General features: G+C 32.3%; 1 protein-coding gene across 1 annotated transcript in view; it reads left to right on the top strand.

The window, feature by feature from the left end:
- Positions 1 to 16,744, top strand: part of LOC145693521 (protein takeout-like) — an 87,128-nt gene extending 70,384 nt beyond the window's left edge. The window contains exons 5-6 of the mRNA XM_081769589.1: positions 3,264 to 3,413; positions 14,639 to 16,744. Of these exons, the coding sequence (XP_081625715.1) occupies positions 3,264 to 3,413; positions 14,639 to 14,790 (302 nt within the window). The 3' untranslated portion in view covers positions 14,791 to 16,744. The remainder of the gene's footprint in view (positions 1 to 3,263; positions 3,414 to 14,638) is intronic.
- The last annotated feature ends 519 nt before the right edge of the window (positions 16,745 to 17,263 follow it).

The following is a 17,263-nucleotide window of genomic DNA, read 5'->3' as shown; positions in this document are numbered from 1 at the left end:
TCAGCGTCAGAAAGCGATCACATCACAAACCGAAAACAAATACAAATATTTCTGTCAATAGGGGCTCGTCACGTTCTGTGTAAATACTGAGATACATAGACCGCCAATCAGATTCATTCTCTAATAAAAGGTTGGCATTTGCTACCCTTCTAGTCCACCAATCAGATATCTCCTCTCGTTAAAAGGATTACTTTTGTCATCCTTCCAATCCACCAATCAGATTCATCCTCTAATTTAAAAGGTTGACATTTGCTATCCTTGTAGTTCACTAATCAGATTTCTCCTCTAGTTAAAATGTTGATTTTTATCATCTTTGCAATTCACCAATGAAATTCAGCCTCTAATTAATTAAAGTATTCAATTTATATAAACACCTTCCAGTGAAATCACACACTAAGAAACACAACAGAAGTAAGAACATTTTCCATATGACAGTATCGGTTCATTTTTTTAATGCGCAATCCTGTACATTATGACAAATTGTCAGCGGCTTATCAGATAAAACTGATATAACCAGAAAGGAGTGCGCAATTCGATTGCAGCCATAACTTTCGTTTCCCCTCTCGGGGATCTTCAATTTTGAATTCTGTACTGAGCACTTACACAAGTTTTATTTTATGTTATTTATTAGCATTCGTGTGTTACAGAACAGTAATGATCATAACTTCACTCCTCTTCGCATCTTCCAACACCAACATATGTCATTCACACAAACCTACTTCTAGAATGATTTACTCTGTTGATCTACACTATGTTATGTTTTGTTCAATATTAAAATATTTTCCTTAATATGTGATACTAAGATATTAGAGTACGATTGTTTTGCCTTGACACGCTTCCCGCCTAAAGGATGGGTCTGTCTGCAACGCGTTCTTGCCACGCCAGCGTTAAGTTGCGAGTTACAATACGTTAGGAAACACAGCAAAATGCCACACCACTCACAAGTCCCTGTAACACACTTGTTCGCTTGTGGCAACTAAGCACTTCAAATACCAGCCAAATAGCAATGGCCCCATTTGATGGGCTGGCTGACAACTAACGTCACCTACACGACAAAATCAATAAGACGCCTATTGGATTAAAACGTTCACGTGAGTGCTAGCAGAAAAGTGCTTTAAAAGCCAACCAAGTGTACTGGCGAGAAGTGTGCCAAGATAAAACAAACGTACTCTACTTAGATCATATCCGTATATTTAAGCATATAATTAAATACAGCGCTACAAAAGAAATTGATTAGCCCTTTACTATTTGAAATAATATGAAATTTATAGTGTCATGTCCCACGATTATTCCTTTCATTCTAAAGGAGACTTAATGAAGGTGAATGATAATGGAAAAATTGGTGGACGGAGAATATGGGGAAAACCTAAGAAAACCCACAGGCACGGTATTGTCCACCATAAACTCACTTCGCCAGGATCGAACCACAGTAAGTGCTCTGTCACTGAGCCACTATTCTCTCTTCACTATTCTTTATCCGATTAATAGTCATACATTACTAAATAAAATTTATAAAGATGCCAGAAAATAAAACTGTATATCCAATTCCACTATCTTAGAAAAAAAAATGTTACGTGATAACTTATTCATATATCAGGGGGTCTTGCTTCATCTGCCCCCGAAAATAAAATCTGAAATAACACTACTGCTTAAATTATACCTGATAATTGGAATATTACGTAAAATATAGTTTTGAGTTAGTTGTTTTGTTGAAAATATGACTTAAGCATTTGCCTGATAATGATAAGAGTTATAAATTTCATGCCTTGAGTTAGTTCTTCTGTTGAAAACATGATTTAAGCATTTGCCGATAATGATAAAAAATCTAAATGTCATGCATTGAGTTAGTTCTTCTGTTGAAAACATGATTTTAGCATTTGCCTGATAATTATAAAAATTCTAAATATCATGCCTTGAGTTAGTTCTTCTGTTGAAAACATGATTTAAGCATTTGCCGATAATTATAAAAAATTCTAAATATCATGCCTTATGTTGTTCTTGTGTTGAAAACATGATTTAAGCATTTGCCGATAATTATAAAAAATTCTAAATATCATGCCTTAAGTTGTTCTTCTGTTGAAAACATGATTTAAGCATTTGACCGATAATGATAAAAGTTCTAAATATCATGCCTTAAGTTAGTTCTTCTGTTGAAAACATGATTTAAACATTTGCCTGATAATGATAAAAATTCTAAATGTTATGTCCAGATGTGACGAAACTCGTTAGTCCGACTTTAAAAGAAAGTGGCTCTCAGTCATGAGCTTCAAGACCTATATTTTTGTAACGAGTGAAAACAATCTTCGAAATCCGAAAATTTTAAAATTGTGTTGTTGCTTTCCAAGTTATCTGATGCTTAAGCGATTCTCCGTCTGAAATCGGTATATTTCTCCATATCTAGCAAGAACATTTTGTACTACGTATATCTTTTTCCTTGTCCCATTTTATGCACGGTTACTAGTTTGAGGGATATTTCCCTAATCTAGGAAAATTTCATAGGTAAATTTAACAAAAAGGGAATTTTTTGATAAAACGTGAAAATTCCTGGGAAATTCTCGCGTTGACTGATTGACCAGTGCAAATGCTTAAATTTTTGTTTGACCTTCAGAAATAAACCAGTATAATAACAATTTTGTGTGTTTGTGTGTGTGTTCAAATTTGCACAATTCGCATCCATTGTTAGCTGGGTGTATTTGTGTGTATTTTTTTTGTTAAAAAAGAGTGAAGTAAAAATTTAGAAATTAGAGGCAAAAAGCAAACAAATAAAACTAATGTAGTTAGCACTTCCATTAATATAGCTAAATTAACCTTATTACATAACTTCTGTCAGTAATTGGACACTAAACGAACTAGGGAAAATTTCATAAGAAAAGGGAAAGTTTTGTGTCAGTCGTGGGAAATTTTCTTACGCAAACCTAGGAACATTGATTACTAGCATACTTTTATATTTTTATATTTTACTTTTGCACATATTGTCTTATAACAGAAGAGATGCAAATTATAGCCTACTTTTAAGGGTAGGCTATTTTTAGGTGTTAAATTCAGTTAAATCTCCGCTACGATCACTTATATTATGGTAAACCAAACAGAATCTAATCTAATCTAAACTAAACTAAACCTACCTAAAATGTGTTATACAATCTGTGGGTGTTAACAGAATTTACGCTTTTTTTTTTTTTTTTTTTTTTTTTTAGATATAGCTTAAATAAATGTTGATGATGTGTGAGTTTAAATCACTTACGTTTTCATTCTGGTGTTTGCAGGTGACGTACACTCTATTGTTTATGGAAAAGTTAGTTCCTCAATCAAAAATGGTCGCCAATATTTACACGTAGATCATCTTGATATCGATATGAATATAAACAAAATAAAAATGTATGTTACGAAAATATTTAATAACAATAGGATTCTCAGTAAGTACAATAATATTTTAAATAGCACAATAATATTTTTTATAGTAATTAATATTTATTGCATTTGTGTTTTTAACCCTGCTATTCTGTCCCTGCTTGCTCCACATATATACTGTTCGGGTCAATATGATCCATTATTGAATTTTATTAGAAGATAACTCAGTTTCCAAACAATCATTGGTTTATTTAATTATATATTATTAAGGAAAATTTTTAAAATATTTTTCTGTGTTTTACAATGTGTTACATATATGTTCTCTTGAAGCAACAAAAATGTAGAAAATTTTGATTCGGACCTAAACGTGTTGAAGACTTCAAAATGTTTTTATTGTATTTTACCTTCGAATATGCATTACTTTTAAACATCTGAAAACAAGATGAAGTGACGTTTTCCAAATAATGTTTTTTCTTTTCTTTTTCTTTCTTTCTTTCTTTTTTTTACTATGGAGCTGTTCGTATTAATATCCACATGTCTCTATAGTGCTTCAATGTAACTAGTCTTCTTAATGGTTCGACACAAGATTGATAATTAACGAGAGAGAATATAATACATGTAACACAAATATAACATTTTTTTTATAAATTTGGTAATCGTTATATGTATGTGACAATAGACGTAATAATTTAGAGCGCGGATAATAATAAGCTGCATGACATATACAGATATGTAATAAGCAGCATGACATTTAAAGATATGTTATAAATTGCCATTTACAGATCATGTTTATATTTTGTGTCATTTACACATATGTAATGAATTGCCATTTACAGATTCTGTTTCGGTCATCATAATTTATTGATTATGTTTTGACCATCATAGCTGCATGGCCATTTACAGATATGTAACAAGTTACTGTTTACAGATTATGCTTATGTTCTGCTGCCATTTACAATATGTAATAAGCTGCATGGCTTTACAGATATGTTTTGTTGCATTTACAGATATGAAATCAGCTGCATGGCATTTACAAGTACGTAATAAGTTACCATTTACATGTTATGTTTTGGCCATCGTAGCTACTTGGTAATTGATATAACATCATGTATGTAACAGGTTGTCATTTACAGATTATGCTTATGTTTTGTGCCATTTACACATATATGATGAGTCGCCGTTTACAGAGTGTGTTTTGTCCATCATAATTTACAGATTATGTTGCCATTTACAGATTATGTTTTGGCACTCATAACTGCATGGCATTTACAGATATGTAATAAACTAACATTTGCAGATTATGTTTTGTTGCGATTTACAGATATGTAATAAGTTACCATTTGCAGATTATGTTTTGTTGCCATTTACAGATATGTAATAAGTTGTATGACTTCACGGATATGCAATAAGTTGCATGGCAAGTACAGAAGAGAGCACATCCAAGTTTACCTTGTTGCTGGTTAAATGGACAATATTTACATCTCTTGTCATTGATAGCAGTAATTGTTTTTGTGGTTACCCCAGTAGCTTCTACTTTACTATTTCCTTGTGCTCTGTTCATAATTCTGAAAGATCCCTCACTTCTCGGTATACACTTTTAGATTGTATGTCACCTAAAATCAGGGACTTTCCAAGTTTTTCTAACTACGACCTTCTTTGAAGAACTTCTCTTGTTGCCAGCTTGGATGGATTGAAATCCATAAGAAAAACATTCAAAGCTAATATACATCGGTCATATTCCACGACACTATTAGCTGCCATCTGTTGGTTTTACGTATACATATGTATGTGTTCATAAGTTGATCTAAGGTGTTTATAGTTTCTTTGATTGAATTATAATCCAATAATAGGTTTGGTTTCTTGTCAACACGATTACTAACATCTTTTCCTGTTTGAAGAGTACTTATGAGTACAACGTTCTTATTTTTCTTTAGGGTACAATTTACTACGGTTGTATCATTAACATAATATAATTATGAATGCATTTGTTTGTTTGACAAAGTCTTCGGAAGTTCAGGTTTGTTCTTCCTTATAGTCCCAAGCATAGACTGTTCTAAACTTTCAAAAATGACTGTGATAAGGTGAACGAGGTGGAAAAAATGATTGCAGGTAACGTTATGACTCCTGTGTCCATAAACAACATCACTTACAACACAAATACTTTGATTTCTATCAGGTCGTGTACCGGATTCTTCACCTGTTGCCTGGGTACTTAGGGCATTTTGCTGTCACATAAAGTCAATATTTTATATTGATGGTTTACTGGTATATATTATTTGAAAGGGCTATGTCCTCTAAACCCTATTAATTGTCCAGTTGATCAGGACAATATAGTTATGAAGAATTTCAACCCACTTTTCCCATATATCTCAAAACGCTGCTAGTTTACCATTTATCTTCTTTTTTATCGAATAGATCGATCGTCAAATCGAAGCACACACGATATAGTGAAGAATGTTTCAAGTGATATAGTTGCAGGAAAGATAGGTCTTCCTGATTCCTTAACCCAAAACCTCTTAGTGGATTCTCCGTGTGATGTGTACACTTCTCCTAGAATCAATAGTTCAATATAAGACTGAAAAGTCTTTCCACTTTTCACCATACATTTGTTTTCTTTCAATGTTTGAAATTTTTATGATATCAATATACGAGGATAAGTCAAAAATTATCTGCAATGTAGCTACAACTTTTCTTACATTGTTCATTGACCTCTGCCCTAGTTTATTTTATTCTGTTGTGGTCATGGAATTAAAGTTTAATCTTAATTCCTCCAATTGTCTTCCTACTGTTGCAGATAGATCATGGCCGCCCCATTAGAGGTTTGCGCCAAAGACGAACAACGAGCAGTGATCCGGTTTTTGTGGTCGGAAATTGTATCAGGGGCTACAATCCATCAAAGACCTTCATTACAATAAGGGAACAGTGACTTGCCGGAACGGAATCTCTACGAATGGATTGAAAAAATTTAAAAATGGTCGCACAAGTGTTATGCATGCGGAAGAAGCCGGACGAATGACTTTATGAAACCCAAATCTGTTGTGGATGATTTAGTACGCAGAACCATGTCTAACTTCCAGACGATGTGTCACGTCATCAATAGTCACTCGTCTGTCTAAACAGGACCATGTCACATTCATTGTTCGTTGTCCCTCTTTGGTGCAAACTTCTCATGGAGTGGCCGTGATCTATCTGCAATAAAAGGAAGACAAATGGAGGCATTAAGATCAAACTTTGAAAGCATGACTACAACGTATAACAATAAAATAAACGAGAACAGGGATCAGTATGAACAACGAAAAAAGAATTATAGATGAACTGTGGATAATTTTTGACTTACCTTCGTAAAATGGATTCAAATGAAGACTTGATGTCTGATATTCTTGTTATTTCATATCTTGTTGGACTTGAAGCTGTATTTATAATAGAGCGTTCAAAACGTCTCTATACACCTGAATCGTGGCAAGTCAAAGTCGCATTCAAAGTCACATGAAATAAAATTTTATGAGAAGGTTTGAAACACTGCTATATTATCGTCTTGCGTGAAGTTCCTTTTTTAGATTCCAGTCGTCAAAGTGACGTTGAAGTGATTGTTGTATCTAGTTAGCGGTCTCTGAAACAATGGTTTGTTATGGACAAGTCTGACAATGTTTTGGATTTTTTTTTTTTTTTTTTTACTGATGAGGCCTGGTTCTATTTATCAGGTTACGTCAATTCCCAGAACTCACGTTTGTGGTGTGCAGAAAACCCACATGTCATACATGAAGTTCCCCTGCATGACCAGAATGTAGGGGTGTGGATTGCAATATTCAGAAGAAGAATAGTCGGCCCCATATTTTTCAGACAAACAATAGATTCAACTCGTTATTGTGAAATTATTCACCAGTTCATGGGAGAACTAACGGAAGACGAAATTCGTAATGCTTGGATACAACAAGATGGCGCTACAGCACATACAGCTCGCCAATCCATGACATTAGTGCAAGAGGTTTTTGGAGATCGAATAATTTCAAAGGAATTGTGGCCACCTCGGTCTCCTGACTTGTCTCCTCCGAATTTTTACTTCTGGGGTTATGCAAAGAATTCTGTTTATAAAGGGACCCCCCCCCACGCTACAAGAACTCGAAACAGCTATTCGAGATTTTGCTTATAGCATTCCACATGAACAACTTGTGAGAGTATTTGAGAACAAGAAGAAACGTGTGCAAGCATGATTGGAGGCTCATGGGGGACATTTCCAACATTTGCTGTGAAAATGTGTGTGTATATGCTACGCCCTGTACATAGTGCTTTTATGCCATAAAATACAATAAATTTTGAGTAAATTAATTTTCTCGTTGCTTTGAATATGTGACAATTCAGGTGTATAGAGACTTTTTGAACGCTCTGTATTAGACGATAAACATCAACAGTCATTGATAAACATTTTCTTCGAAACAAGTGCCCTACCTTTATTTCTTAGTTTCCCATACTTCATCTCTACATTTAAAAAAACGAAAACGAATCAGCATATAAGTTTTATGAACTAAAGGCTGGAACTCGTTTTCTAATCGTTTTATTGAGAATAAAAGCAATGTTATCCAAGTTTTATCTTAACCGAGAACGTAACACAGTTACACAAAGAGAAAGGGGAAAGAAAGACCAAGAAATTAAAATGTGAACATGTTTCGAGAAAAGAATCAGAAACAAATTTAAAGCTTACTTTTAATATATGATCGTTTCGAAAAACTTATGCGGGTCATATTGACTCGAACGGTACTTTAGTAACATGAATGAAAATTGTGAAAACCGTTAATATTTAAAATATGAAATTTTCAGAAAATATGAAGGGTATGAAATAAAACGAAGTCATAAACAAGATTCTTAGTAAGAAACTACTCATAAAATTTATCAGAAATCAAAAGTCTCTTTCGGGTTAAATAGACCAGAATAGACAGCTTTATGAGAAAAGAAAGTAAGTATGTAATATGTTGTATTAGATTTGTGTTAGTTACTATTACGTATTTAGGTGCTCTTTTGTAGATCTAAGAAACTAGGTTTCAGTTTGCTTATGAAATTGTTGGATAAACTATACTATGAAATTTTTATTCAAGTTTCGAAAAATTCCATTCTAGTTTCTACTAGAGTACAGTTCCGTAAACTTGCCCTAATTTGTATTGTGTATTGAGAGTGTACTTTATTGACCTAAAGTCGTTACAGAGTGTGATGAGTTACAGAAAAAAATGTCGTGATTTACAGAATAAAGGGTGAGTTATTCACAACTCATAACAATTTAACTGCATATTACTCTAATGCGAAAGTTTAACTTTCAAAAGACAACATCCATACACCTTCAAAGCAAGGTTGCTAACGGCTATTAACAATTGAAAGGAATATGAGTAGTTATTGACAGTGGTTACATAACTTTTTAAATCCATTTCGATACTGAGAGGGCGATGGAGCAAAAAAAAAAAAAAAAAAAAAAAAAAAAAAAAAAACTGTCTTCAAATTCCTTGGACAGTTGCAAGAACTAGTATCACCAAAAGAAAGGGACAAAAATTTTAAAAAATGTTTAATATCAATTGAACAGAGCCAGCAAAATTGCGGACATTCATACCCATAAAGATGTACTACAATTACAATAATACAATGAACTGTAATGTGCCTATATTGTCTGTTCCGGGTAGACAATTTTAGAAATTGCTCGTATTATAGTCTAGGTATTGTAGTAGACCACCACTACAGTATTTCAAAGATAATTATTTATTTGACCAACAAAAATATTTAAAGTTAAATAGAAAGTGATTGTCGAGTTACACGGAATGTCGAGATATCGGGAGTCGAGTTTACGAAACTCTACTGTCTTTAATATCACTCATTCAGTGGCTATCAGTATATCCTTTTTTAAATGGGTGGTTATCAGTGTATCCATTTTAAACGGGTGGTTATCAGTGTATCTTCTTTCTTTTATCATTCTCGTTAAACTACATTCAAAGCTAGCATAAGTTGATTCTTAAGATTTGTCGGACTTTTGCTGATTTTAATTCATTTCTAAAGGTTATCTTGAGAATGAAAATTGACATTCTTACAAGGGGCAAATAATACGCTTTTCTAACATTGTAAACAAAAATTATAATAGGTGTACTACTTGTATTTTGACGTAAATACGTATGTCTAGACTTTAAAATAATACTTAAAGTACTTAACTAAAGATTATCAATATAATCAGGATCGCGTAAGTACCGGACATATGAACAACATAACAGAACAATTGATTAGTTTCGTTATTCAAATCGAAAGAACAGTAATAATATTAAAATTTGCTTCTTCCAAACTCAATTTGAATTAGTGCAATTTCCATTGCAATTTAAAAAAAATAGATACGTATGTGACGTCTATCAGTTTACTTTAATTCAAATCATAAAAGTAATAAATATACTTCCAATTTCAGTTAAATAGGTATTCTTTGAATGTTGAAGAAAAGCATCATGAGGTTATGCAATAGTTTGTACAACACAAAGCTGTAGGTGTGTAAGATCCGTGAAATATAAGCATAGCACAAAACATTCAAAATAGAAATTCATAATAAGCTCACAAGTAATATATGCATATCATTGTTACAATTATACGTGTCACTGATATGAATGTATGTCTCACCGTTACCAGAAGACAATACACAGAATGATTAGCAATACATAGAATGATTGCCAATGTACCTTTTTTAAATGGATGATTATGAGTGTATTCTTTTTAAGTGGATGGTGAACAGTCAATTTTAAATTGGTGGTTATCAGTGTATCCTTTTTGAATGGGTGGTTATCAGTATATGCTATTTTTAAATGGATGGTTACCAATGAATCTTTTTTAAATGAGTGGTTGTCAGTATATCTTTTTTTTAAATGGTTAGTTATTAGTGTATCCTTTTTGAATGGGTGATTTTCAGTATATCCTATTTTTAAATGGGTGGTTATCAGTGTATCCTTCTGAATGGGTGGTTATCAGTATATCTTATTTTAAATGGGTAGTTATCAGTGTATCCTTTTTGAATGAATGGTTTTCAGTATATCCTATTTTTAAATGGGGGTTATCAGTGTATTTTTTAATGGGTGGTTATCAGTATATCCAATTTTTAAATGGGTAGTTATCAGTGTATCCTTCTGAATCGGTGGTTTCAGTATATCCTATTTTTAAATGGGTGGTTATCAGTGTATCCTTTTGAATGGATGGTTATCAGTATATCTTATTTTTAAATGAGTGGTTATCAGTGTATCCTTTTTGAATGGGTGGTTATTAGTATATCCAATTTTTAAATGTGTGGTTATCAGTATATCCTTTTTTAAATGAGTGGTTATCAGCATATCCTCTTTTAAAAGGGTAGTTTAATCAGTGTACCTTTTATAGAATATCAAGTACTAAAAGCAAAGTACAATATGTTCCAGCAGAATAAAAGCTCTGAATTATCATACACAACGAGTGACATACTTTTAGCGCCATTAATATATTTTTTAAAACTACACATGAGAACTTTTATTCACAAGTATCTCATTTTGTTTCAATCGATGTAATCTATTGTTTGTTATACGTATGACTTATTTTTGGGTAACGTTATAGTTGAACAAAAAAATTAAAGCTTAAGAAGTTATTGATATTTCGCTATATTATTAAACAGTCTTTCTAATGTTATCTTGTTAATGCTATAATGAAAAGCTTGACGAGGGAATATTTTTCGGTAACAGTTTCATCTTCATAGGTGACATGAGAAACATAAATTTTTAAATTTACAAAAAAAGACAGAAAAATTGTTTTTGTTGATTGTCTTGAAACCTATGCCGGAGGACTTACACTCATTCATATCAATTCACGAATTCAATCGATTGGAGTATGTCTAATTCTTTTCGGATACTTCTTTCTTTCGTTAAACCCCTATACTTTTAGAATTTCATAATTTATAATGGTAATAATTGTGTAAGATACGCAGTTTTCGGCGTTAAACGCCCAAAATATCCTTTAAAAACTGTTCTTGTACTTAATTCTTTTAGGATTTCCACATTTTGAGGTAAATGTTAGACTTTTACTCAAGCAACTACTGCTTCCTTACTATTTATCATAGCATCATGATTCATACCTCTTTTTTCTCAGGATAAAGCATACTTTGTAACGGTACCACTCGCTTGTCCGTATTATACACCAAAAACGGGAAGATCGGAAAAAACCGGGAGATTTTCGAAAAAATTGTTCAAACTTTTTTGTGAAAAAATTGTTCAAAAATTGATCATACTTAAATTTTAATATTTGTTTACTAAAAGATTGTTTAAGGATATATTTATCAATAGATCACATTGGGTTGAATAAGATAGCACAGTTGAGGATAAACTCTCATGTAACCGAATTTTTGTAACGCTGAAGCGTACATCGACCGTAGGTAATAATAATTGGCATTTTTTCATTTTACTGCAAATAGTGGTTATTTATTTCTTGCATTGTATATGTATCAAAATACACTGTTAGGTATCTCATATTGTTATGTGTCATTTCTTAACGGTATCTTAAATGCTCCTTTACTATTCTGCTGCTTGCAATTTTAAATTTCATCCCCGTATCTATTAAATCATTAAATGATAACAGTGCTGATGGGGATAAATTAAGTACGGATACAGTTTTATACATATTTTCACTATAACAGTACTATTTATTAAGATATTGAAAGAAACAGTGATAAAATACTAGGCAGTCTTTTGCTAAAATGTTCTTTTCTGTTTCAGTAAAGTGGACTAATGATATTTTAGCCTCAAATTCGTAGAACGTTTATTCATTCGTTTAATTATCAACGCAACAGGCAGATGCCCAATTACGGTGTTGAAATACTACAATATATTTTTACAGCAGTTTTCTTAGTGCCTCACAGGACATTGTGCATACGTAAATTTTATCATGTTTTTGACATAATTTGTTCTAGACAGAACAAATTCTCCAGATTGGTGAATTCAGCATTATGCTAATCCTATACCTTTTGCAATAGAAAAGACCTGTATTATTAGTTCCAGTTTTAACTGACGGAAAATGGAAGTTTAATGATGATAAAAAGTGTGAACAAATTTTGAACCATTTTTTGGACGAATACCAGATCGACAACATTAAGCCCTTGTTCTAATGAGGAAATATTACAATTGTGTATCAGTGTACTACGATTTTCAAGTGAAGGATAAATTCCAGTTACTTTGTGTATCAAACACCTAACAAATTTTGATTAAACTCTTTCAATTTGTTGGCGATACTTTTGTTACGAGTGGTTCCAAAATTGTAACAACATATTCCAACTTGGAGCACATTTGGATAGTACACTTTCAAGTGTGTTGCATATTGCTGAACTCCGTACTACTTCTACGATCCTAATAATTTAAAAAACATCATGAGTAATATTTTTGGTGTGTTTAATGAACGTTAATTTAGGACCAAATGGAACATCTAGATCTTTAACTGTATTAGGTCTGTTTACAGAAGTATTACTAAGCTTATCATCATAGTTAAGGGTATTTTTGTTTGGGCTGAACGATAATATGTCACGCAATGTTTACCCTGATGAACCACTCCTTATATTCCTAATAGAAATTCAAATCGTTCCCACAATGCAACAAAAGTGACTCTGCGACACTATTGGCTAGAATTGTAACTAACTGCATCGCCTGTTACTGGCAGTAGCTAAGTGTATCATTGGCTAATTCTATCAGACTCACGCGCTCTGAATGATTTGATTCGTTCTTGCTTTTAGTAGTTCGTAGTACCCAACTCCCTTGAGTGGCGGCGCCACAGTGTCCACTGATTCAGCTGGAAAAGCAGCTGAAACCTTGATGTTACTTTTGTTTATGTTATTGACTGATGATTTTTCGCTTCTAACGTAATTTTAGAAGAACCTAACGTAGTGTAATTTAACATCTTAGAAAATGTTTTATTTATTTATTTATTTCACAAATTCTAAAAGCTATACAAATAAAATTGCATTCAACAGAAGAAAAAAAACATTCTCTTGTAGCCAGGGGCATAATGTGGCTTATATTCACCCAATATCTTTATAACCAAGCGCATACTTACTTTACATTTACGGAAGAAAGAACGAATATAGGATTGGGTATAAGTTATATTCTTTTAAAAACGATCGAGCGTATACCTGTCAAAACTTCTAGCATTACACAACTGCTGCCAGTGATAATGAATATTCACTTGTTTCATGTTGCAGTGAATTGATAGATACCCAAACAACCCACTGTGTTTTACGTCTTTCCCCTTCGCCAAATATTGTATCCTAAAAATTCACCACACCTCACAAGATGTTCAAAAGTTGTTTGCAAAGACAATCATCGCACAGCAATATATCATGAGCCATAAGTCGCTTGGCAGTAGCAGTTATTCGGGTCTCAGCTAATTAGAGTTGCAATGACTAATTAACGTAACTTAAACAATGTGTAACAGAGTAGTTCGTGACAATATGTAGTTCGCGAATAATTCGTTGCTGTGAACAGAGCTGGATTTAAGTTTGATTAAGCCCTAAGCTATTGAAGGTAATGGGGTCCTTTGTATGTCCAGCTGTGCAACCAGATCACGCCGAACGTAGCTACGCTATATAGAAGTGCGTAAACTTGATATTTAAGGGAACAGGCATCATAGGAGGAACAGTTTTAAGGGAACAGTTTACTTACATCATAGGAGCTTATATAACATAAATTAATGTTGCTATATGTAGGTTTTATTATTATTTCTTTTATCTTAGAGTGTACTTTAGAATTATACATCCAGTTCTCTTTTCCTTTAATTTTTTGAGGGCCGCTAAGTGAGAGGGGTCCTCATCTATAGATTGCTTAGCTTATATGTTAATCTGGCATTGGCTGTGAAAGTATTCTTGTATGCCGTATCAGTGTCACAACATTCACTCAAAGGGGCTACGATCCAGCTTCAGTTAGAAGCATCTATATATTTGTAATTCGAAGGGAATATTGTTAATAATAACAATAACCGAAAAGTCGAGTCTAGGCTTAGGACGTATAGCAATAATTGATATTAAAAATACGCAATGCATAACTTGAGTAATAAGTTAAACCAGAGTGAGTCTATAATATATAACATTAGCGATATAGTATGTTCTTCTGTGCTTAGAATGTGTATGTAATTTGTTCATTTACAGATGAAAATGATGGACCATATTTAGGTAACCTAACTAAATGTTGTATCATAACTTGTAATAATTATATTGTTTCGTAGCTGAGAAATTATTCATTTTTTGATCAATTGACTTAAATGATAAAATATTCCTTTTTTATAGTTCAAGCCATCAATCTTTTCCTTCAAGAGAATGGCCATGAGGTGGTCCAACACATGATGCCTCAACTGAGGAAGAAACTGGTCAATCTTTTCATGTCTATTGCCAACAATTTGCTTACCCATTTGCCCACAGACATCTTCCTTCTGCCTTGAATCATCAGTGTTCTTTTTTTTTTAAAAAAATAATCTCTGTACAGAAGAAAACAATGCAAAGTGTGAGTGAGTGCTTCTGTGAATGTGTTTTGTATTTGACTACATTTAGAAAGAAATGGAGAACAAAAATTATGGACAAGCATTTTTTTTCTTACAAGACTATGGTGGAAATAAAAGTTATCGTTAGTTAAAAGGTACAGATACGATTTAATACATTAGCGGATATAGCAATTCTCATCCCCTTCTGCTACATCTTCCCCAAACTTCTCATTTTTGTGCCCTCATACTTGTAAAAGATGTACGTATATCTCCACTCTTTTCAGATATTTATTGGTCGTAATAAAAGCATAATATTAGTCTTCTCTGCGCAAAACAGTTTCGCAAGACGGATGATAATTGGTTTCCTTTGCATTTTGCATGAGAACTTAAATTAATTATTTTCTTGCAGAGTAGATTTTTTTAGCACTGTTTGAATGTAGGTAAAACGATATTTTACCTTCTCATTTCGCACTTTATAAACAAGTTTCTTAAGCAGCATTATTAAACAGTGTATCGTAAAATAGGATTTGCATTGTGCAATAGATTAAATGCAGGGACATACGTAGGAATTTATTTCGGAGTGTTCCAAATTCAATACGAGGATAAATTATGTTGAAATTTGAAAAATTGCTCCTAAAATTTGACTAAATTTACAGAAAAGTCGAGATTTCGTTTGGGTGTCCAGACCTCCAGAATCCATCCTCTAGTACGTCCCTGATGGAATAAAATTATAGATAGCTACTTATCATTATTTGTCTTTCTTTTTTAGGACAGTAAAGTGGAAACGTCTGTTTATTATTTATTGACTACTGAAATTCCATTTAAAATAAAAGTAGTTTTTAAGTTTTTGGTAAGATTGAGTTTGATGTCTGATAACACCTACTAAGAGAATTTGAATATATTCTAATAAATGGCACTAAGGCATACCTTATTGTACATTCTAAAATGGAGTATATTTAGAAAATACAATACATTATCTGAGAATATTTTATTTCACTTTTAAAAATTGCATGGTAATTTCCAAATTTGAAGGCGTTTCCGATATGTGCTATAAGATATCCAGACAGATAGGCTCTCATAATGCTATGGAAAGAATTTGGAATATGATATACAAATGTTATGATCTCTAAGCATTGTAATGTCTGTTATTCTATTTTATGTTTAGAAGACTATTTCTGAACAAAATTTTGTCTCTGATAGTTTTCAGTTGAAAGAAGTCACTTACATTAACGTAATATTAGTTGTGTATTGTGTACTGTTCAACTTGTGTTTGATTACAACTTTTAATTGACAATTTGATATTAGAGGATGCACAACTTACCTGATTATTCAACTTTTGAAATAGGTAAGTTTACTTACAAAAGGATATAAACACTGATTTTTTAATGTATTCTTTTCGTTATTCTTGCTATTTCATTCCCATACATCGAACAAATATGTATTTCTTCAAGAAGTTCGAAGTTTCTGACTTTGGTGTGAAATTTACAAGATTGAATTAGGTGTCATATTGTATCGTTCTTTTCTTCGCCTCTTTTCGGGTTACCTTGAATGTATTGATCATTGAAAGAAAAACAAAAACAAAATTCAGTAATATTTGGAACACTTAACTTTTTTTACTTGCCTTTGCCACTTTGTCTAAATACCAGAAAAAATTAAAGAGACTCTATCGGAGAATGTATCAGATTTATCTTGCAGTTTTATTACTCTTGTGAATGTAAGCAATCATTTAAGGCAAGGAACTTTATGTTTTGAGACAAACTATGTAGTTTCATAGACTGTACTTTTTAAAAGCACAATTTTATTTGCATTATTGTATGTATTTGTATATTTATATATTGTATGTGATACTTTTGTCAAATAAATTGTTTTAAATAGTTTATAAGGCAATAAATTTTATTTTCAATATTTATCATAATGATGTTTTTATTGTAAATGTACTACTTCTTGCAGTTTAATGCTTAAATGAATTGTAACGTTTTAATTTTTTTTTTTTTTTTTTTAAATGGCAACATCCAAATTTACAAACTTTAACACAACTACAAAGAGAACACTTCATTTCAAGATTTCAAGACTTGCTATTTGAAACGAAACGTTCTAAAGGAAAGACATTTACACAAACGTTAAATATGTTTACATCACTAAGCCTAAAAATTTACTAGCGCAATGAGTAAATATATATACTGTGCAAAACAAATTTACTATTTCAGTTTTTATCTTTAGATGTCAGCTGCTCCTGTTGATAACCAATGATGTTTTTCAGTTTGAACAGCATGGAAATATGTAACAACTATGGTTGATGATGCTGAGGAATATTTTGTTACTTTTGCCAAAAATCATCTCACATAAGAGCCAAATGTTTGTAAACACCTCGGAACTCCCAGCAGACAACTTGGGGAAAATAGATTGAGATTGAAATGATGCTGAACTCTTTTGA

This window comes from Thermobia domestica, chromosome 8, assembly GCF_964235325.1.
Source record: "Thermobia domestica chromosome 8, izTheDome1.hap1.1, whole genome shotgun sequence".
Classification (NCBI taxonomy): domain Eukaryota; kingdom Metazoa; phylum Arthropoda; class Insecta; order Zygentoma; family Lepismatidae; genus Thermobia; species Thermobia domestica.
The sequence above is the reverse complement of the archived record's forward strand: the minus strand, read 5'-3'. Positions and strand labels throughout refer to the sequence as shown.